We start from the raw sequence: 24,094 nt of genomic DNA, 5'->3' as shown, positions 1-24,094 counted from the left end.
AATAGAGTGACCGATGTACTCCTTTCTACTGTGAATTGTGACGTTTATTGACAGTTGATGTTCAGATAATTAGATGACTAACTATATCTTTCAGGTTACTTTCCTCTCTGTATGGTTTTGTTTTCCAAAGTGTATACTTAAAAAGGTCTTTCCTTATTCATACATTATCCCCAAGTAGGCATTTGGAGATACTGAGTCATGACTGAATTCCAGTTAAAGGCATGGCCACTCCCTTTACATGTTATACTTTTGTTCTTGTATCATAACTATGATACTGAGGCAGTTGTGAGGTCCAGCTAGAGGTTTGCCACATTCATTACATTGGTAACGTCTCTGTGCAACAGGAACTATGGTAATGAGTAAGGCTTGAGCAGTCTGAAACGTTTTTACCACATTCTTTGTAAGTTTTCTCTGTAGTATGAGTTCTGTGATGTTGGATGAGGCTAAAGTACAGATTAAAAGGCTTGCCAAGGGGCGCCTGGGTGGCTCAGTCGGTTGAGCGTCCGACTTCAGCTCAGGTCACGATCTCACGGTTCGTGAGTTCGAGCCCCGCGTCAGGCTCTGGGCTGATGGCTCAGAGCCTGGAGCCTGATTCTGATTCTGTGTCTCCCTCTCTCTCTGCCCCTCCCCCGTTCATGCTCTCTCTCTGTCTCAAAAATAAATAAACATTAAAAAAAAAATTAAAAAAAAATAAATAAAAGGCTTGCCAAATTCTTTGTATTGGTAAGATCATCTCCAGTATATATTCTCTGATGAAGAATCAGGGTTTAAGCTTTGCTTTAGTATCTTGCCACATTCCCAATGGGTATCATTACTCTTCACTATGAATTATCTGATGTGGAATAACAGTGGAGCAGTCCTTAGAAATTCTGTCATAGTCTGAACATTTAGAAGATTTGCTCTAGTATGAATTCTGTGTTAATAAGTCAAAGTTCAACAGTAATCAAAAGTTTTCCCACGCTCTTTACGTTGGTAAAGTTTCTCTCCAAGATGAATTCTGATATGTACATTAAGATGTGTCTGGGGGGAAAAGGCCTTGCCACATTCATTACATTGGTAAGGTCACTCTCCAGTATGAATTTTGTGATGGTTGGTAAGTCTTGAGTGGTGAGTAAAGGCCTTGCCACATTCTTTGCATTGGTAAGGTTTCTCTCCACTGTGAATTCTGTGATGTCTCTTAAGGGCCGATTGACAGTTAAAGGCTTTGCCACATTTACATTGGTAAGGTTTCTCTCCACTGTGAATTTTGTGATGTCGAGTAAGTTCTGAGTGCCCTTTAGAGGCCTTGCCACACTCTTTACATTGGTAATGTTTCTCTCCAGTATGAATTCTGTGATGTACACTAAGATGTGCCTGGCGGGAAAAGGCCTTGCCACATTCTTTACATTGGTAAGGTTTCTGTCCGGTATGGACTCTATGATGCATATCAAGATGTTCCTGGCGGGAAAAGGCCTTGTCACATTCTTTACACTGGTAAGGTTTCTCTCCACTATGAATTCTGTGATGTCTCTTAAGGGCCGATTGCCAGTTAAAAGCTTTGCCACACTCTTTACATTGGTAAGGTTTCTCTCCACTGTGATTTCTGTGATGTACATTAAGATGTGACTGGTGGGAAAAGGCCTTGCCACATTCTTTACATTGGTAAGGTTTCTGTCCGGTATGGACTCTGTGATGTATATCAAGATGTTCCTGGCGGGAAAAGGCCTTGTCACATTCTTTACACTGGTAAGGTTTCTCTCCACTATGAATTCTGTGATGTCTCTTAAGGGCTGATTGCCACTTAAAAGCTTTGCGACATTCTTTACATTGGTAAGGTTTCTGTCCAGTATGAATTCCCTCATGTTGTCTAAGGGATGATTGCTTGTTAAAGGCCTTGCCACATTCTTTACACTGGTAAGGTTTCACTCCAGTATGAATTCTGCGATGCGTCTTAAGGGCTGAGAGCCGGTTAAAGGCTTTACCACATTCTTTACATTGGTAAGGTTTCTGTCCAGTATGAATTCTGCGATGTTCTGTAAGGACTGAGGCCCGGGAAAAGGCCTTGCCGCATTCTTTGCATTGGTAAGGTTTCTCTCCACTATGGATTCTCTGATGTAACTTAAGGGCTGGGTGCCAGTAAAAGCCTTCATCACATTCTTTACACTGGTAAGGTTTCTCTCCAGTATGAATTCTGTAATGCTTTGTAAGGGCTGAGGGCCGGGTAAAGGCCTTGCCACATTGTTTACATTGGTAAGGTTTCCCTCCACTATGAATTCTGTGATGTGTCTTGAGGGCTGAGTGCCAGTTAAAAGCTTTACCACATTCTTTACATTTATAAGGTTTCACTCTGGTATGAATTCTGCGATGTTTTATACAGTTTGACAAGTACCGAAAGGCTTTGCCACATTGTTTACATTGGTAAGCTTTCTCTCCAATATGGATTCTGTGATGTACATTAAGATGTGCCTGGTGGGAAAAGGCCTTGCCACATTTGTTACATTTGTAAGGGTTCACTCCAGTATGAATTTTGCGATGTTGTGTAAAGGTTGAGAGGTACCCAAAGACCTTGCCACATTCGTTACATTGGTAAGATTTCTCTCCAGTATGGATTCTGTGATGTCTCCTAAGGGCTGTGCGCCAGTTAAAGGCCTTGCCACACTCTTTGCATTGATAAGGTTTCTCCTCAGTATGAATCCTGTGATGTTCAGAAAGTTGTGAATGATGCCTAAAGGTCTTACGACATCGTTTACCTTTGGAAGGTGTCTCTGCAGTATGAATTCTTTGATGTCTTGTAAGAGATGAGGGCCGGGTAAAGGACTTGCCATCTTCTTTATCTTGGTACGTTTTCTCTCCAGTATGAATTCTTTGATATCCTGTAAGGGTTGCGAACTGGTTAAAGACATTGCCACATTCTTTACATTGGTAAGGTTTCTCTCCAATATGAGTTAACTTATGTTGAGTAAGGGTTGGGCACAATTTAAAGCTCTTGCCACACTCTTCACATTCGTAAGGTTTCTGTCCAGTATGCAGTTGCTGGTGGTCAAAGGCTTTGCCACATACGTTACCTATATAACTTTCCTCTCCTGTACCAGTTGTCTGACCTGTACTGAATCTTGATGAATGACTAAACATGCTCCCAGGTTGATTACATCTGCAATGGTTTCTTCCCTCATGAATCCTCTGATGACCACCAACATTGGAAGACTGGTTAAGAATTTTCCCACATTCAATATATTTATAAAGACTCTCTCTCTTAGGGATAGATACTCCTGTGTGGATAAGGTTGGCGCTTTGATAAAAGACTTCCCCGTATTTATTACATTCATCACCGTTCTCTGGAAAAGGAGTCCCCAGATACCTTTGCCCTTCATTCTCCTCAACCTTGTTGTTCCAGTCCGTCGTTAAGTGTACATTCCCAAGGGAACTGTGTTTATATCTACTCATGACCCTTTTTGGAACGAAGCGTCAATGCATGACTGTGGCAGGAATGTCTCGGTGCCATGTGAAAATATAGCTGACTGAGATCAAAAAAGAGAAAAGTAAAATCATTCTGGGGTACTACTCTCAGAGGAATGTCCTGACAACTTCTAATATAGAACCTTAAAATCAATCAGAATATCAGGAAGACAGCTAAGGAGAAATCACCAGGACTTCCTTCTTCCATGGACACGTAAACTTGCACACAAGGCATTGACCACATAGCTTAGTCGAGAATTCTGTAGCATCTCTTGCTGTAGCACAAATCACGTTCTTGTCTCTCAGAAAGTGAAGAAAGTACCGTATGTGCTCAAAATTAGCAGAAGAAAGGCAATTGAAACCTAAGACAGAAATGAAAACTGTAGAATAAAGCAAAAGTAGGAACAATCACCAACTTCTAAAAAGTTGGTGTTCAGAAAACCCCCAAAGTCAACAGACCTGTCTCTAATGAAGTCAGAATGATAGAGAAGACTAACTAAAATCAGAAGTGAAGAAGTGAAGGCAGACACAGTATAACTGATCCCATAGAAATAAAAATAAATCTAGCCCACAATAGATAATTATCTGGCAAGAAGTAGATAACAAAGAATGGTTATGACTTTCCAAAAAATATAAAACGTACCAGGACTCCATCATGAAGACATCTGTCTGTCTGTCTCCCTAGCGACCTAGCTACCTACGTACATACCTACATATCAATCTGGGGTGTTTAACACAGCATAGAGATTTTGGGTACCTGGGGGAAAGAAAGGTGCATTTTGGCACACTGTTCAAGTTCATTTGGAGAGTAGAGCAAGAGCCCAGGCATGTACCACAATGGCATTTTGACGCCCTCCCTTACAGCCTTGAGAACTGTACCAGTACTCTTGTGGTCAGAAAGCAGCTCCTGCCCAAGATTTTGGAGGGAAGATCATTCTCCTCTTTTCCACATCCCCAAGAAATGATTGTTCCAACAACTGTGCCTCTGATTTTGAAGAACTAGACATAGATAGACTTCCTCGTATTTGGAGTGTCAGGAGGGGAAGTTGGCACAGCTCCACAGGGTAAGAGGGCTTGATTATGTACAACGGGTGGTCTGCCTTGAACATTTGGTCCTTGCAGGCCTGTCCTGGCAGAATCATTGGTTGCCAGGACCAGAGGCAATCCTGGGGCTCAAGCCTCCATCGTCTGGGGAGGGGCTCATTTGAGATGAGGTAGACTGTGGGCAAGCAGCATCTCAGTTTCCAGGTAAGAGCTAGCCAGTAGATCCTGGTCACCTCACGGTGGTTTTCTATGGCTTTGGGCACATTTTGAATGTAATGGCATCGGGCAGGATATTATTGAACACCTGCCAACAATTGTGATATAATGAGAACTACGGTCCAAGGGGAGAATACTGGTTGTTGCTTTATTGGAATAAGCTATTTTCTTAGGTGACACTAATATTTACACTGACTTTCAAGTTTTTAATAGATCCTAAGGATGAGAATCTTAAAATGATAGAAATGTCTCCCTCCTATCATTTAAAGGATTATAAAATTATCCGTATAATTATCCATGTATCCACCTATTAATACTCTACCAAAATACAAAGCTTTCTTTCCTTAGGTACTCTCCAAATTGTGTTGTTTTTTTTTTAATGCAATTATAAATGCAGATTATTTTCCTCCTTCCTTATAGTTGGGCATTATTCCATTTCATTGGTTTTCTACCAAAGTATTTTGGGTTGTTCCCAATCTTTGGCTTTTACATAGGGGTGGTGAATACTTGAAGGTCACTGTTGTGCAAGTTTGCAAGTACTGTGTAGGTAAATTTGAGGGAAAACTTAGCGAAGAGATGAAAAAGTATACATAATTTTGCTAGATATTGCCAAATTGCCTTCCACAGCTACTTAGATAATTTCACCCCCAATAGCAAGCATGCCTGTTTCTCCCCAAGGTCACCCAGAATGATTGGCACTATTTTGCTGATCTTTTAAGGCACATAGTCTGAGTTCAGTATTTCTGGCTTGAGTCTGCTTCATAGGCCAGCAGTTGTGGCTCTCCCAAATTTCCCTCAGCTAGTGCACCCTTCCCACAATCACTTGGCAATGAATGTGTGTGCAAATGTAAACTAGAGAATTGGGAACCCAAATTCTGCAATGTGAATGAAACACACAAAACGGTCTTTGCCTTTAAGGAGCGCCTGGGTGACTCAGTAGGTTAGCATCAGACTCTTGATTTTGGCTCCTTTCATGATCTCATGGTTTGTGACATCCAGTCCCTTCTCGGGCTCTGTGCTGTCCATGCAGGGCCTGCCTGGGATTCTCTCTTTCCAAAAACAAATAAATATTAAAAACAACAACAGGGGTGCCTGAGCCCCTCAGTCGTTTGAGCAATTGAATTTGGCTCAGTTCACAAACTCGTGGTTAGCCAGTTCAAGCCCCACATTCAGCTCTGCAGGGGGAGAAGGAAATACCAGGAAAAATGAGAAATTCATAAAATAGTTGGGGCACCTGGGTAAGTCAGTCTGTTAAGCGTCTAACTCCTGATTTCAGCTCAGGTCATGATCCCAGAGTTGTGGGATCAAGTCCCGGGTAGGGCTTCACTCCCAGTGAGGAGCCTAAGATTCTGTCTCTCCCACTCTGCCCCTTGCCCCAGCTTGCATGTGTGCTCTCTCTCGCTCAGAATAAATAAACAAAGAAAACTAAAATCTTAAAAATTAGAAATGAGAGACCAGAATAAACAATAACATGGAAAATAATGCCCAGGTTTCTCAAAACAAACAAAAATGGAAATTCTCCAACTCCATTAACTAAGAAAAAAGGAGAGGAAACAAGCACCAAATGGAGAAATGGAACAGAAACCTCACAACAGATAACCACAGAAATATATAGTGTGATAACAGATCACTATCAGCAATGATATACTAACAAGTTAGACAAAGTAGAAAAAAATGTAATTTTAAAGAACGCACAAGTTACCAAGATTGAGAAATGAATTTTGAGCTCAAGAAATAAGGAATCTTCTTAGACCATCACAAATATACAAGTTGAATTTGGAATAAAAAACCTCCCGGCATAGGAAAGCCCATAGCCTCTTGCCTTCATTGGTCAATTCTAACAAACATTAAAAAGAAAACAAAATTTAGGGCACTCTTCATCAAAATCTTAAAAATAGAATAGAAGGAACCCATTCAAAATAACCCTAGGAGGCCAGCATTACCCTGGTACCAATGCGGGGTAATTGCCACACAAGAACAAAATATCTGGTTTGTCCGCCCTGAGTATTGCTACTCTGGCTTTCTTTGGACCTTCATCTGCATGAGGAAGGTTTCTCTATCACCCTCACTTTGTATCTGTGTCTTCAGGTCTGCATGGAGTCTCTTGTAGGCAGCACATAAGATGGGCCTGGGGTTTATTTTTTGTTGTTTTTGTTTGGTTGCTTTATTCCATCCAGAGACCCTATGTGTTTTGATTGGAATGTACAGTACGTTTTCATTGAAAGTATTTATTGATGCATATTTACTGCCATTTTATTACTCCTTTTGTCATTGTATCTAGAAACTTTCTTGATCCTTTTTCTGTGTCACTTTTGGTGTCTTCTTTGCACTTCAAGATTCCCCTTTGACATTTCCTGCAGGGCTAGTTCAGTGGTGAGGAATTCCTTGAGATTTTGCTTGTCTGGGAAACTCTGTCTCTCCTTCCCTTCTGAATGATAGCCTGGCTGGATAGAGAATTCCTGGCTGCCTATTTCTCCCAGTCAGCACGTGGAATAGATGATGCCACTCTCTTCTGGCTTGCCAAGTGTCTGTTGAAGAATCACCAGGTAACCTTATGGTTCTCCCTGATAAGTGAAAGATGTCTTCCTGCTTTGAAGAGTTTTTAATCACCGTATTTTGAAAATTTAATTCTAATATATCTTGGGTCTGCTTTTGTTGATTTTAACGGGAGTTCTCTGTGCCTTCCGGATCTTTTTTTTTTTATTAAAAAAAACTTTTTTTAAGTTTTTACTTTTGAGACAGAGAGAGACAGAACATGAACAGGGGAGGGGGAGAGAGAGAGGGAGACACAGAATCTGAAGCAGACCCTGAAGATGAATCTGAAGCAGGTTCTGAGCTGTCAGCACAGAGCCTGACGTGGGGCTCAAACTCACGGACTGTGAGATTATGACCTGAGCTGAAGTCCGACGCTTAACTGACTGAGCCACCCAGGTGCCCCTGTGCCTTCTGGATCTGTTTCCTTAGGCAGAATAGGGGATTTTTTGGTTATTATTCCTTAAAATATGTTTTCTACCTCCTTTTCTCTTCTTCCAGTACCCTTCTAGTACTATTCCAAAATTTACAAGTACTCCAGATGATTCTGATGAAAGCTAAATTTCACAGCCTCTGCAGGAACTAAGTCAGCGATCATCCTTGACTTGGCCACAGATAAGTGACTCTTAGAAATCTGTGTTTGTGATCATGCTCGTGTGGTCTCACACTCACCATACACAAGAGGTTTACTTTCTTCATAAGTAAACCTGACTCTAATAACACAATCTGTACAAAACATTAATACATGTTATATGTTGTAAAGAGACCAAATATAGCCTTCTCACTATAAATCTGTACTTGCTGGCTTTTACCCTAAGACCACCAGTAACTGCAGGTTTATGCGGTTCTTCCTCAGCAGTCCATGTGCATGTAGAATAAATCCCCGTGCATTACATTTAAGGATATCCTAAATTTAAGGGCTAATTTCAGGGCAAAGTGTGATGGCCTTTTTGTCAAATGCTGTGAAACAGTTCAGAGAACGGGAGCAGTTTGCAAATATCTTATGTGTCCACCAGTGCTATGATTTCTAATTAGCCTAACCCATATATCACAATTCTGGTCCAAGACTTGGAGGGAGTAGTGACTTGGGGAGGAGGGCCTTCCCTGAATGGAAACAGAAAGACTTCAGATCCAGTTCTCTAAGTCCTCTCAGATTTACATTGCCTCCTTTGCTGGATGGAACATGGTTCGATGCATGTTGGTGGGGCAGGTACACTGGGACATGAGTGAGCAAGTATGAGGACAATCACAGGCACAGAAAATGCCAGAGCAAAGAAATAACCAGTATACTCTAGGGTGCTTGAGGTATTTTTTTTTTGTTCATTATAATTTTTTTATTATTTTTTAAATTTACATTCAAGTTAGTTAACATATAGTGCAACAATAATTTCAGGTGTAGATTCCTTGATGCCCCTTTCCCATTTAGCCCACCCCTCCACCACAACCCCTCCCATAACCCTCTGTTCTCCATATTTAAGAGTCTCTTATGTCTTGTCCCCCTCCCTGTTTTTACTTCTTTTTTGTGTTCATCTGTTCTGGGTCTTAAAGTCCTCATATAGTGAAGTCATATGATATTTGTCTTTCTCTAATTTGGCTTAGCATAATACTCTCCAGTTCATCCACAGACTTACAAATGGCAAGACGTCATTACTTTTGATTGCCGAGTAATACTCCTTTGTGTGTGTGTGTGTGTGTGTGTGTGTGTATGTATGTATGTATACATATATATATGTGTGTGTGTGTGTGTATACACATACACTCCACATCTTCTTTATCCATCTATCGACGGACATTTGGGGTGTTTCCATGCTTTGGCTACTGGTGATACTGCTGTTATAAACATTGGGGTGCATGTGCCCCTCTGAAACAGCATACTTGTATCCCTTGGGTAAATACCTAGTAGTGCAATTGCTGGATAGCAGGGTAGTTCTTTTTTTTTTATTTTTTCAGGAACCACCATACTGTTTTCCAGAGTAGCTGCACCAGTTTGCATGCCCACCAGCAGTGCACAAGAGATCCTCTTTCTCCACATGCTTGCCAAAATCTACTGTTCCCTGAGTTGTTCATGTTACCCATTCTGACAGGTGTGAGGTGGTATCTCATTGTTCCTACATCACTCTTTAAAATGAATATTCCTTACCTGACTTTGCCAATAGGCCTATGGTATTATGGAAAGACACAAGTAAAAGATACACAACTAGTTCTCTCACTTACTACACTCACATACATACATGATAAAATGCTAATATGCAAAATTAACACCCATCACAGGACATCAGCAGTGGAGAAATAAGGAGGACCGGGAAGTTGCTCCTCCATGGAGACAGAAATGGACTAAATTACCTTGTGAGTGCTCCAGAAGGCAATTAGGAGAACCCCACCCAGGCAGGCAAGTACAAAAGACAAAGAAAAACATCAAAGAGACAAAGTTTGTGACACTGGCCCACAACAGCTACTCACCCTTCCTGACACTCCTTGGCAACACTGTGTGGAAACAGTTACCTCTCATCAGGAGGCGAAAACACAGGAGTGACCTCTATGTTCAGTGATCTGGCTTTTTTGCAGGTGCCTGAGGGACTTATTTCTGTCATGAAGGACGTGGAAGCAGAGAGAATGAGGGCACCCGCTGGATGTACTGTGATGGCTGCTCAGACAACAGGTGAGCTTTTGTTTACACACTGGAGAGACTACAGAGCTGAGGACAACAGAGGAAGGTATCATGGGCTCTAAAGAAGTAACTATACTTCCGTAAACTGGGAAATTCCAAAAATTCAGACATTACCAATTACTTGTGTTCTCCTGTACAAACAAGTTCGTAAGCCTAAACCCAGAGTTTGTTTTCTTAAATTCACTAATCTCAACAAAAGACCACAAGGCCATAAAGAAATAGAAGAACTTGTTTCACTCACAGGAATGAAATAAATCTCCAAAACTGACCTTGAGTTAATTAGGAAGTATTAATGGTATGACCAAGGATTCAAGAAGAAAACATCATAAAGATGCCCATGGAGGAAGAAAAGAAAGCAGACAGGCAACTAAATGAGAGCAGAAAAACTATGCATGACCAAAATGTAAACCCAAAGAGGCAAAGTATAAGAAACAATCACCCAGAATTTGGGAGCTCAAGTGGAGAATCTTTGAATTTAAAAATATACTAAGGAGTCAGTAACAGACTTGATCAAGCAGAAGAAAGAACTGGGCAACCTGGAGACCCCTTGTTTTAAATTACCTAAGAGGACCAAAGAAAAATGTGGAAAAGAACAAAGACTCGGGATACATGGGACACCTACAAGTGGACCAATGTGTACATTATGGGGACCCCATAAAGAGAGCAGAGTGAACGGGGGCAGGGAGTTGCCATGAAGAACTAAAGGCTTGTAGTTCCCCTGTATGTGGAAAGGAGAGACAAATTCACAAGCACAGTAAATTCACAGTAGGATAAGTATCAATGGCAGGAGATTGGTGAGGGACAGTTTGCTTGGTGATGGCTATTAAGGAAAGCACTTGTTATGATGAGCACTGTATGCAAATGATGAGCCACTGAATGAATTATACTGAAATCCATATTGCACTGCATATTACTTAATTAAAATTTAAATAAAAATTGAAGGAAAAAAGACAAGACATGAACACAGTTGTAATTAACCGACTAAAAATGACCAGTGAAAAGAGAATTTTGAAAAGCTTGACAAAGGCAACTTATCTTGTACAACAGAGCTCCTACAAGATTGTTAGTGGGGTTCTCGGTAGATGTTATAGAAAGAAAAGCATTGAACGATGTATTCAAATACTGAAAGATCAAAAAATATCCACCAAGAATACCCTACCTGGCACAGCTATTTTCCATGCATGTAGAAATGAAGACTTTGCCAAGGCAAAACCCCTCTAAGTTTATCAGCAGATCTGTCCTACAAGAAATGTTTTAGTAACTTTTTTTTAATGTTTATTTATTTTTGAGACAGAGAGAGGCAGAGCATGAGCAGGGGAGGGGCAGAGGGAGAGGGAGACACAGAATCTGAAGTAGGCTCCCGGCTCCGTGCTGTCAGCACAGAGCCCGACACGGGGCTCGAACTCACAGACTGTGAGATCATGACCTGAGCCGAAGCTGGATGCTCAACCGACTGAGCCACCCAGGCGCTGCTACAAGAAATCTTAAAGAAAGTCCTTCTAGGGCCACCTGGGGGTGCGTCGGTTTATCAAGTATCCAACTTTGGCTCAAGTCATGTTCTCACGGTTCGTGACTTCGAGCCCTGTGTTACTATCTTGCTGACGACTGAGTGCCTGGAGCCTGCTTCAGATTCTGTCTCTGTGTCTCTCTCAAAATATAAATAAACATTAAACATTTTTTTAAAAAAGTCCTTATTGAACTAAACAGATTCTAAACAGTAACTGAAAACTCATGATAACCTAAAGCTCTGAGAAGTATAAATATTTACACAATTATAGAAACCTGTAGTGTTGTAACAAGGTAGGACACGTCACATTGATTTCTGCTACAGTCTTTTTCTTAAAGCATAAAAATCAAATCTAGGTAATAATATATGCAATATAAAAATAGAATTTATGATGTCATCAACATAAAGTGGTTGCAGGTGCAGAGATGACAAGTAGAAGATTTGTATAAAATTGACACTATCGGCTTAAAACAGTGTGTTAGGGGCATGAAGGTGGCTCATTCGGTTATGTGTACAATTCCTGATTTCAGTTAAGGCATGGTCTCCCAGTTTGGGAATTCATGTCCTGAGTTGAGGGTTGCTTCAATGGCTCATTCGGTTAAGTGTTGGACTTCAGCTCAGGTCATGATCTCGGGGTTCATGAGTTGGAGCCCCGCATTGGGCTCTATGCTAGTAACAGCAAGGAGCCTGGAGATCCAGATTCTGTGTCTCCCTCCCTCTCTGCCCATCACCTGTGTGGGCTTGGTCTCTCTCTGAGGAATAAATAAACATTAAAAAAAAAAAAAAAAGCAAGCCCTGTGTTGAGCTCTGCACTACAGCGTGTATAAAGTTTTGTTATACCTTTAAAATGCTTTAGGTAATCTCTAAGGTAACTGGAATGAAAATACATACAGACATTACATTCACCAATGAATACATGATGAAATTCTATTAGCATGATAACTCACCTAAACAGGATACAACATTCATTTACCACTAATCAAGGAAAGAAATACACAAGATGAGTCACAAGTATGCATAGGTAATATTGCTACAAGTACATAGATATTTTATTAGCAAAGGGCATAAAGCTGATCTTATCTGAGTTAGACTTACATTGTCCAAACACATTAGGAAATGAAAATTGTCACCCTATGGGGCACCTGGGTGGCTCAGTCGGTTGGGTAACCAACTTCATTCAGGTCATGATCTCACAGATAATGAGTTTGAGCCCCACATCAGCTCTGTGCTGACAGCTCAGAGCCTGGAGCCTGCTTCAGATTCTGTGTCTCCCTCTCTCTCTGCCCCACCCCCACTCACATTCTCTCTCTCTCTCTCTCTCTCTCTCTCGCCTTCAAGAGTAAAATAAGACATAAAAAAAATTAATAAAAAATTGTGACCCTAAAACAAAATACAAAGGTAAAAGCAAAATCCCACCTAAATAATGCTGTGGGAAGTTCCATACAAAAGGAAGCACATTATTATGGAATGGCAAGACCAGACAAAATGTAACCCAAAAAATTCTACATAAAAATGATGAAGTATTTAACAGAAGCCCATGATAAATGTAGATATTTTTTAAAGCTTATTTTGAGAGAGAATGCTCTCCTAAAGCAGAGGAGAAACAGAAAGAGGGAGAAAGAAAGAATCCCAAGCAGGCTCCACAGTGTCAGCTCAGAGCCCAATGCAGTCCTCAGACTCCTGAATCGTGAGATCATGACCAGAGCCCAGGCTCCCCTAGCTATAGCTCTAATTTTCAACTGTGACTGTGTACCCATGAAAAAGGAACATTTTCAATTACTGGCATGTCTTCACGGGCATTACAATTGTCAAGAATGTTCCTTAAAATCAACCATGGAAACCTCTAATGAAAACTGTTGTGAATTAAGCACTTAAGACATTACACAATGTGTTATGTTAATAGTTCCTTCCTATCACACAGATTTCAGGGTATAATCCATTGTTCATTTTTTTAATGTGTATGTATCTTAGAGAGAGAGAGAGAGAGAGAGAGAGCGCACAAGGCAGCGAGACTCAGAGAGAGAGGCAGACACAGAATCCGAAGCAGGCTCCAGGCTGTGTGAGCTCTCAGCACAGAGCCAGACATGGGGCTCAAAGTCACACACCGCAAGATCATTTCCTAAGCTGAAGTTGAAGGCTTAACTAACTGAGCTACGCAGGTCCCCTATAATCCATCCTTTAGAATCAAGGAAACAATAACCTTTCATTTCTTTTTTGTGAATGTTTAAAAAGTTTGAGAGAGAAAGGGAGAGAGGGAGAGAGAGAAGGGAATTCCAAGTGGGCTCCACACTGGGTACAGAACTGGACTTAGGGCTTAAATTCAAACCATGAAGTCATGACCTGAGTTGAAATTAAGAGTCAGATGCTCAACCCTCTGAACCACCCAAGTGCCCCAAAACCTTTCATTTCTAAATAAACAAATACAATCAAAAATGTAAAACAGGCCAACAATCGTTTTATAAAAAAAATCTTTGGTATTAAATTCAGATACATTCTGAGTAAATAAATAATTGATTTTTTTCTCACGTGAAATGACATTTATAATTAACTCTTTTTCTAAACATAGGACGTTTCCTAATTGTCTGCCTCACTTCTTATAGAGCAAATGCCCATGGTATATCAGGACTTTTGATATAATACATCATAAAGGAATCTCCTATATAACGACTCAGAGTGAAAACATATGACAAAGTCACAGGGACTTCATATTATAGAAGATAAGTTCATAAAAGGATTCAATTAAGAAATAAAGTAACAATTGAGACTTTATTATAGGCTGTGAGTTTTCACTTCTAAATATCCTAGCTCCCCTATGGCATTAATTTATATAGAATTATATGAAAATAATAGGTGCTTTTCATTATTTCACCATTGAGGAATGCAAAACATTGAGTGGAAATTTCTTATTTTACTTAATACAAAGAAAATGAAGTTTATTTAGACAGAGAGATAAAGAGCAGTGGAAAGGGCAGAGAGAGAGAGAGAGAGAGCAGGGAGAGGGGGAGGGAAGGAGGGGCGGTGGGAGGGAGGGAGAAACCAAGCACCATCTGGGCTGTCAGCCCAGAACCCTATGTGGGGCTTGAACTCAGAAACCCTGAGATCATGGCCTGAGCCAAACCAAGAGTTGGACTCTTAACCAACTGAGTCACCCAGGCATCCTGAACTTTCTTTTTTTTTTTTTAATATTAATTTTTGAGAAACAGAGAACATGTGCCAGACAGACAGAGAGGCAAAGGATCCCAAATGGGTTCTTCACTGACAGCAAGAGAGGCTGATGCAGGGCTCAAATTCAAACTGTCAGATCATGGCTTGAGCTCAACCCAGACACTTAACCAACTGAGCCAACCAGGCAACCCAAGAAATGAACTTTTGAAGTGAAACAAAGAATGAGATTTCCTCGTATTAGGGAGTTGCTTTATCACCTGATGTGATTACTGGGTCTGTATTTTGTATGATTAAAATGAAAGCCACCTTAATCCTAGAGAGGATCAACCCGAAAACTTGTGATGTCTCCCTCTAGCGTTCCTGGGATTTCTGCACCTCACCTCAAGGTGCCCACCACTATCCTGACACACTTCACACAAGAAGCAAAACGAAGTCAGAAATGCATTAGCGTACAGTTCCTCAGAAATACAGAGATTTCCGCAAGACCTCAAAGCAAATGGAGAACCAGTTAGATTATGGAGGACCTCACTGTGGATGTGAAGAACCCTCAGTGGAACTGAAGGAGAATCCTTAGAGAACGGAAAGCATGGTATGTTGGAAAGCAGATGTCCCATGTGAGAGGAAGAGCCCTGAAACTGGCCTTTTCAACCTAATTTCCATTCAAGGAGAGCTGCTCAACCACATTCTGAGATCCAGTTCCTCCTTCACGACTGGACCTCACCTCTGTCATCCGCTTCAGTTCCACCTACCTGGGTGTGTAGCTACTGTCTCCTTTCTCTTCACAGCCCAGACATCCCTCTTGTGTTCCAAAAAGATGACCAGGTCTGGCTTTGACACAACAAGACCTGTTTATTAGAAAAAAAGAATGTGAGTGTGGTTGGGGATTCTAAGTTCTGATCCACTATTGTGCTTAGTAGAGCAGAGAGGACAGAGTAGAAGCTAGAAAATGATTTCCCAAATGCTGTGGGCCAACATCCTCTTTAGAACACGCAGGATGAAGCTTCCATGTTCAGATCTTGACCTCCACTTCCGAGTACTACCATGACAATAATGAGTAGAAATCGGTATTTAAGACAAAAGAGATACCATTTTATGCCACTTAGCCTTTAGAATTGTCATTAATGTACAGAAATGATGATGTTACCCTAAGGAAGGAAGGTAAAGCTGAAAAGGAAACACCATGGAGATTTTTCTGTACATCCACAAACCCCTACTTCTTTCCCTGACAGCAGGGATCTGAATCCCAGTCATGCAAAGAGGAAGATTCCAAGAGACAGTCTTCAAGGGAAGGAACAAATCCCTGAGTGTGGTTTGGGCCATGTGGAAGGAGTTATCCTCACCCAAGAAAAGGAGGTGTCCGTAGTTCTCTAACATCACATCCCTGTACAGTTCCCACTGACTGTGGTTCAGGCACCCCAACTCTTTCCGAGAAAATTCTATGGCCACATCCCTGAATGTCAGCAATCCCTGCAATAAAAAACACAGTTATCAAGTGGCCACAGGCAGAGTTCCTAATGCTAGGTCAAATGAAAGAGGCAGTTAATGTCACCAGCCGGCCTCCAAGACCTGACTTTAATGCTTGTGCTTGTACCCACCGATCTTAGTTCCACATTGTACTTAACCTCTTTTTCTATCTTATCTTTTACTTCACAAAAAACTCCCCATGGGTATAGTCTCCTGTAGTGGAAACAGAAACCATCCAACAAAAGGTAATGACTGCCCTGAGGAAGAGCTTGGATGAGCTCAGTTGGAGATTAACCCCTGACTCACACCTAAGCAAATGCATAATAGACTAAGCTACGGAGTGAGTACAGTTACCTTCATCTCATACATACATTATATTTTACATCTTATGTCTTTGAGTGAGAAAGAGCATGCCCAAGTGGGGGTGGGGCAGAGAGAGAGAGACAGAATCCCAACCAGGGTCCATGCTCAGAGTGGAGCCTGATCTCAGGACTGTCATCCTGACCTGAGCCTAAATTAAGAGTAGGACGCTCAATGGACTCAGCCACCCAGGAGCTCCCTTTTACCTCATTATAATCCTGAAATCTCACCCAAGGAGGAGCACAAACCTCATTTCCTATGAAATATGCACAGTATGTACACAACTGTTCTCTTAAGGCTTATGTGCAACCTTATACTCCACTTGACATAAGATGATGGCCTCCCCTTTCTGGATATCCACGCTAACCCTAAATGAAAGGACACCATTCCCCCTTCCTCCATGAGTATCTGATTTGGAAGTTCCTCCCTGTGATTTCCTTGTTTCTTGTAAATCATTTTTGCTTTGCTCACATCCTCACCTGGTATAGTTTTTTGTGATCCACCAACGACTGAACTTCTGTTAGTTCAGTTAGATCAGGAGAACTGGTTCTGGCTTAGGTGAGGTTCCTGCTTGATGAGGTAAGATTATTTGTCACCCAGTATTATGCTCTAGTATATTCTTTACCTTGGAGGTAGGAACCTTTATAAATACTGTGTTTATTCAAGAGAATTTGTAAAATGAAGGCATCAACACAGGCATATACATTTTGAATATTGTATTTACATCATACAGTACATGTGCTATCTATTTCTTCAATGGAAAGTTCTGGGGAGTGACAAATGTATTTAGCATATTCTAATATGAATTAGAATTTCACAACAGGACCTTGGGGATCTTGTTAAAATGCAGATACTGCTCAGGAGTTCTAGGATGGGGTAGATGTCTGCATTTCTAACAAGGCATTAGTCTATGGGCCAAGAGATACATATTTCAATAACGAAGAAGAACTCAAAGACAAGAACTTTTGGGGAACTTGGAACTGAATGGGATTCATAGCAATTACAGGTTCTACTAGAATAGCAAGAATGGCAATAAACCTTTCCAAGCATTTCCTGGTTAGTAGAGAGCATTCAGAGTTTTTCATAACTTATTGGAAAATAAATCATAGTCTAAGACAACAGACACATTATTCTTCTATTTCCAGGTGAATATTTTTTCAAGCATCCAGTACGTGGTAGGGATCAGGTTTTAACCCAGGTCATCTGACCTGGAGTTGACCTAAAATGACACCCAAAATATACGGAGGGGCCCCTAACCAAATGATCATAGCAGGTGTCAAACCTGAAGAATGATGGAAAGAAGGTATGCACACAAAATTGATCACCTTTATACATTCCATGCTCACATCCATAAATATTCAAAGAAGTTGTATAGATATTAAATGTAGAAAAGTATACTGGTGACTAGGAAACATTTTCAATGAAGGACACCTGGGTGGCTCAGGTGGTTAAGTGTCCACCTCTTGAATTTGGCTCAGGTCATGATTTCACAGTTCACCAGTACAAACCCCACCTCAGGCTCTGTGCTGACAGTCTGGAGCTGGCTAGGGATTCTCTCTCTCTACCCTTGCCTCTCTCTTTCTCAAAAACAAACAAAACATTTTCAGTGACATGAAACTCATAAAACTAATTGTAGATAATGATGCTTAGGTCTTTTACTCACACTATCAACACAAACACACCTTAAGATACAAAGACAACAGTTATTTCTGACTCTAGTATGATGAGGGATACAATCAGAAAAATTTTCACCTTTAGCACAGAAAGCTAACATACAGTTGTATTATTTGGACATTCATCAAATAAAGGCTGGTTCCTACATTTTTCTTTAAGTTTACTTATATTGTGAAAGAGAGCGTGGGTAAGCACGGTGTGAAAGGTGGAGAAGCAGAGACAGGGAGAGAACCCCAAGCTGTGACTCCAGGCTCCAGGCTGTGACTGAGCCACCTGCGTATCCCTGGTTAGTACATTTTTACAGGGTCTCATGACCACGGGTACATGTCACCACTGCTTCATATCGAACTGAATGGTAAGCACCAGAGAAATCTTGCAGAAGCAGTTTTACATGTAGAAATTTAAAGAAACATTTGTGATTGAACACTCTGTGTACCTACCCTCCCCTTGAACATAGAAGCTTCATGCAGCCAAAGTACAGTTCTTTCTGCCCACGGGTCCTGCCCTGTGCTACTTCAATAAACTATCTGGCACCACAGAGTATCTCAAGAGTTGTCTTGACCGTAGTACTCCATGATCTGCTAATATAGTTTTTATTTGAAAGCTTTTTTTAGGGGCGCCTGGGTGGTGCAGTCGGTTAAGCGTCCGACTTCAGCCAGGTCATGATCTTGCGGTCCGTGGGTTCGAGCCCCGTGTCAGGGTCTGGGCTGATGGCTCAGAGCCTGGAGCCTGTTTCCGATTCTGTGTCTCCCTCTCTCTCTGCCCCTCCCCCGTTCATGCTCTGTCTCTCTCTGTCCCAAAAATAAATAAACGTTGAAAAAAAATTAAAAAAAAAAAAGAAAGCTTTTTTACATTTTATTTTTTAATTAGTTATTACTAAGGAGAGAGAGAGAGACAGGGAGAGAGAGAATACCAGGAGGGGCAGAGAGAGAGGGAGAGAGAAAGGGAGAGGCATGGCTCCTGTTCACCTGATGCTGGGCTCCAGCTCAGGATTGGTGAGATCGTGACCTCAGTGGAAGTCTGATGCTTAATGAACTGAGCCATGCACGTGCCCCTCATTGAAAGCTTTATTTCATTCATCATTTGTGCTGTTTTATTTCAGGATTTTAAGACACTCAAACATGGTAATTCTTGGTACTATGTGATTCTTCTTTCTTTTTCTGAAATACACAGAAGTAAATAGAGTATGCGTGTGTCATGACTATTGAGCAAAACAAAAAGCTACAGGATGAAGGTCTGACTCATTGAGAACTCGATGTAGAGGTCATTATATCTACTACACAACACTGAGGGTATCATTGTCCGGTGGTGACTCATGTGATGTGGGCCAGGAGACAATGTTCAAGGAAATAGTGTTGAGCCTTTTTGGTTAACGAGGCTGTTTGTGTAAAAGCACAGGGATAGGATCTGTGGGAAGAATGAGCTGCAGGGTGATTGAGAGGAGCTGTTGATTATATACTTTAAGTTGGGGGGGGGGAAGAAATATAAGTTTCTACAGGGCTTTCATATGTTAAAGAAGACCTCCAGGATCTGGAATTCTGTCTAGGGTAAAGCTAAGCTTGCTGTTTGCCTCTAGGAAAGCATCAACATTAAAGCAGTTGTGATTTCCTTGAGGAATATCTTCCTTGGCCAGTCTCGAGTATTTCTCCGGGGGTTGTAAGTTGTGAGAAATTTTAATTTTATCCACATTCCTTTTGCATTTGTCCTCCTCCTCAGAAACTACAAGGCAGGGGTGCCTGGATGGCTCAATCAAGCTTCTGACTTTTGAATTAGGCTGAGGTCAAGACCTCTTGATTTGTGAGTTCGAGCCCCATGTCCCACTCAGTGCTGACCCTGTGTCGCCTACTTGGGACGTGGCTCTATCTTGGCCACTACCCTGCTCTTACTCATTCTCTCTCTCTCTCTCTCTCTCTCTCTCTCTCTCTCTCTCTCTCAAAATAAACTTAAAAACTTAAAAAAGAAAAAAAGCTACAAGGTAAAAAAAATACAAGAAAAGAGAAACTAGGAGAAAGTTATTTCCAGTTTAAATGTGATGGTGTCTGGAAATTGCTCAGGGAATCTGGCTGAAATCATTACAACTGATAAGAAAAACATGAACATTACAGGGGAGGAATCTGGCAGAGAGCACAAACCCAAGTGATAGAAGGTAACATCAGCTGTAAGGAAACAAATGGATATCAGTGCCTAAGGCACACCTCAGGACACGGGATCGCCGGTGTGCTCTTGTGACCCCAAACAGTAAATCACAATATAAACAAGTTAAGGACACAGTGGATGTATACAGACTTTACCGCATATACTTGTCATCTCCTGGAATATCTAGGATATCTTAAAGTAGCTTTTTCACATCCTCAAGAACATGAACATTCTAAATTATTCTGTGCCTCATATCCATCTTGTGTATTTGTGCATTTTCATAATCCTCCTCTACCCAGGGCAGAGAAAGCATTCGGATAAGACCTACATGGGAATGGTTTTCCTTGATTGCTATGCCAGGATCAGACCCGATCAGCAACAGGACACTTGGCCTCAACACCTTCCTCTCTGGATCTGTCACAAAGGGAATATTTTCAATACTTGTAGGAATTTAATTCAAAGTGACAACTGCTGTTGCCCTACTAGAAGCCAGGTTGGAGAAAAGGGAGAGAGGTCTCTGGGATATAGGGGAGGAGTGTTCTGAAGACATAACCTGGAATATCATTTCTGAAATGTTAATAATTAGGGGAACATCTGGGGCACCTGGGTGGCTCAGACTGTTGAGCGTCGACTGCGGCTCAGGTCATGGTCTCACGGTCTGTGAGTTCTAGCCCCACATCAGGCTCTGTGCTCACAGCCTGGAGCCTGTTCCGGATTCTGTGTCTCCCTCCTTCTCTGACCCTACCCCGTTCATGCTCTCTGTCTCTGTCTCAACAAAGTAAACGTTGAAAAAAATTTAAAAAAAATTAGGTGAAAACCTAAAACAGAACCATAAGAACTAAACAAATAAAACCATTGGTATTTACAATTGTTTCATTTAGAGAGAGAGAGAGAGAGAGAGAATGCATGCAAATGGAGGACAGGGACTCAGAGAGAGAAAATCTTATGTAGGCTCCTAGCTCAGAAGGAACCCTGATGCAGGGCTGGATAGCAGGTCCCTGGGATCAAGACCTGAGCCTAAATCAAGAGTCATATGCTCAACTGAATGAACCACCCAGGTGCCCTGCAATTTCTACATGCATGGATTATCCTGAGAACAAGGTGACAGGTCCTCTTGCAATGGACTCAAGGCTTACCTGAGAATTGGCCATTTCTCCTTTCCTCTCCTCTTCAAGATTTTTCTCAGAAGATTTTTGTGGAGAAATCCCAGCTGAAGTGGGAGCAAATGCCTTTAAAGCCACCACTGCAACCTCTTTACCCTCTTCACCAGTAGCCTGGTCACCTGCAGGCAGGGCTTTGAAATGCAAAAAAGACCCAAGTTCCTCATCATTTGTGTCAGGAGCTATTCAGAAACTATGGTATCCCACCTGAAGACCAGCCTCTGAGTTTCCTGTCTCTGCTTTGGGGGGGGGCCTCCCCTCCCACAGAAGCCCACAAATTCTACTTGAGCATAGGAACAGTGTGTTACATGGACCTGAACCTCCCCAACTCCTGTACAGGAGACCCTTGAGCCAAAGCCCGCACTCAACTCTGATAAATTAATGGGAAGCCTTTCTGCTTAACTCTGGCTTCCCTTAGCATTTTGTTAGGAAAAGATAGGGTTCAGTAGGTAGAAAGGGAACCATTAGGACCCGAGGCCCCTGGGTGGGGAAAACACATTTTGGAACAATGCTGGGAATGTCTGACTACCGCAAACCCACTCAGGTGCAAGGTTCCTCTTGAGAATGTGACAGACACCACCTATTCCCCCTTAGGAATTTGACTAAAGACCTAACTAAAAACCAGTAGTAGATGATAAAACTTAAAACCCACAAGGAGCAATATGGCCATAGACCACCCCTCCTGCAACGGAAATGAACCAATCAGGAAGGGAAAACCCAGCACCTGGAGTTGTTAATCCAGTATGCATAGGACTTGAGAAGGAACAAGGCAGAAGGGAAGGGGAAGAGACCAGAACTTTATGCCACAAAGGCCCTTGCCTATTGTCACTGGTATTCACATTCCAATGCCCCCTCTCTGTAAAGAGAGCTTTCCTACTACTCTTCCTCTCTTATACTCTAATAAAGTTTTGCCTGTTGCTCATTTTGTGTCCACCTCTTTATTCTTTGAATCGGTGAGAAAACAAATCCCTGAATCCTGGGTATTGATGTAAAAATCCCATAACAGAAATCCCTGGAACACTTCACTAAAACAACACTGTTGTTCCCACCCACACCAGATAAGGGAATCTGAGGGGGAGAGTAGCAGCAATGATTATTAGTGCAAACTCCACACATGATCCTATTGGGAATCATTTGGGAAGTGAGCAAGCAAAACACAGTAACCATGGGTATGGTTATTGTCCTGATTTGAATCCATGCCTTCTCCACTGATCAGAGTTTCTGTAAATTTGCACATTCTCCTCCTTTCTGCTTCACAGAAGGACACGCGTTTACAAATGGAGCTTTCCCTGATACATGCGAATGAGCAAGTTTTGGGGTGATAGTGGGGTGGTCCAGAGCTGATGGCCAAGAAAGAATTCTTGAAGACATTTTCCATTGGTATGGAAGATCTTTTTCCACACCTGAGCTTTCAGCCTGAGTATGTTCCTACAGCTGAAGTGAGTCTCTTGAAGGCAGCACATATCCTTAGTTTGTGTACTTCTTTCCTTTCAGCCAATGTATCTTTTGGTTGGAGAATTTAGTCCCTTTATATTTGAAGTAAGTATTGACATAGGTATGGATGGAGTTATTCTTGTCATTGTTTTCCATGTTTTTAGCTGTTGTACAATTACTTGCCCCTTTCTTATCCATTTGGTCTTTTTCTTTGTGATTTGTTGATTTTCTAGAGTGGTGTACTTTGACTCCTTCCTCTTTATGTTTTGTGTATCTACTACACGTTTTGCTTTGTGGTTACCAGGAGGCTTTAAGGAGACATCTTGTAAAAATCTATTTTGTTAACACCTTAATGTTGCATACTAAAACTCTTTGAGACCTGAGGTAATTCTTAAAAGATGTCAGTGTACAATCCTATGCCATGTTAGGGAAGAGTTACTCCCTCTCTGTTATGTGTGAAGGTTTCTTCCTTTCAACCACATCAACTGGTATTCTCTACTTCTAACTACATCTGTTAAGAACTTGTCTCAGTATGTGCCTGGACTGCACAAAACCAATCAACAAAACATTTTATTTGTAACATTCACAAACGTTTTCAGTTTTAATAAATGTTCAAGAATGACGTTCACAACACCCATTTCGTAATATCTTACATCAGTGTTAGAAACATAAGTGACAACTCCAGTTAGGTTTGTTCATAGATTGTACATGATATTGTCCTCCATCTTCCATGGAAAATCAGGTATGCAGGAGTCCCACCTAAGAGGGAAGGGCATCTGATATCTTTGATGCAGGAAGAATCAGCCACATACTTTCAACACCCACTGGGAATCAGTGAATTTTCTGAAGTGATTTGGGAGCACAAATACATTAATACTTGTAGTCAACATCTTAAAGAGGGCCCAGGTAAAACAAAAACACGTTGAAATTACTTATTCCTATGCAAAAAACAGCCCCGTGTCTATTTTCAGGCATACCTGCACATTCGATATCTAAGTGTTCAACTTTGTTTTATCCCATATGGTTAACTATTTTTATGGAGAATAATGTCTGAATAGAGTGACCGATGTACTCCTTTCTACTGTGAATTGTGACGTTTATTGACAGTTGATGTTCAGATAATTAGATGACTAACTATATCTTTCAGGTTACTTTCCTCTCTGTATGGTTTTGTTTTCCAAAGTGTATACTTAAAAAGGTCTTTCCTTATTCATACATTATCCCCAAGTAGGCATTTGGAGATACTGAGTCATGACTGAATTCCAGTTAAAGGCATGGCCACTCCCTTTACATGTTATA

The 24,094-nt window shown here is 41.3% G+C and overlaps 1 protein-coding gene across 1 annotated transcript; it reads right to left on the bottom strand.

The window, feature by feature from the left end:
• Positions 1–1,062: 1,062 nt before the first annotated feature.
• LOC124511672 (zinc finger protein 420-like) lies at positions 1,063–22,993 on the bottom strand. The gene is made up of 6 exons (XM_047079061.1): positions 22,975–22,993; positions 21,338–21,483; positions 15,908–16,034; positions 15,317–15,412; positions 2,881–3,062; positions 1,063–2,712 (listed from the first exon to the last, which is right to left on the bottom strand). Exons 1-6 carry the CDS (start codon positions 22,991–22,993, stop codon positions 1,063–1,065), a joined length of 2,220 nt encoding a protein of 739 aa, XP_046935017.1.
• Positions 22,994–24,094: the final 1,101 nt, after the last annotated feature.

Source organism: Lynx rufus, unplaced genomic scaffold (genome assembly GCF_022079265.1).
Source record: "Lynx rufus isolate CCGP_SWC_20201006 ecotype Redwood Valley unplaced genomic scaffold, mLynRuf1.p SCAF_16, whole genome shotgun sequence".
Lineage (NCBI taxonomy): Eukaryota > Metazoa > Chordata > Mammalia > Carnivora > Felidae > Lynx > Lynx rufus.
The sequence above is the reverse complement of the archived record's forward strand: the minus strand, read 5'-3'. Positions and strand labels throughout refer to the sequence as shown.

What these genes read in the sequence shown, in the direction of transcription:
- LOC124511672 (XM_047079061.1), bottom strand. An exon ending in CGGACACCTCCTTTTCTTGG is followed by an intron (nt 15,413 to 15,907) that starts GTGAGGATAACT and finishes TCTAATAAACAG; the next exon opens with GTCTTGTTGTGTCAAAGCCA. An exon ending in AATGTAAAGAATGTGGCAAT is followed by an intron (nt 2,713 to 2,880) that starts GTCTTTAACCAG and finishes CGATGTCGTAAG; the next exon opens with ACCTTTAGGCATCATTCACA.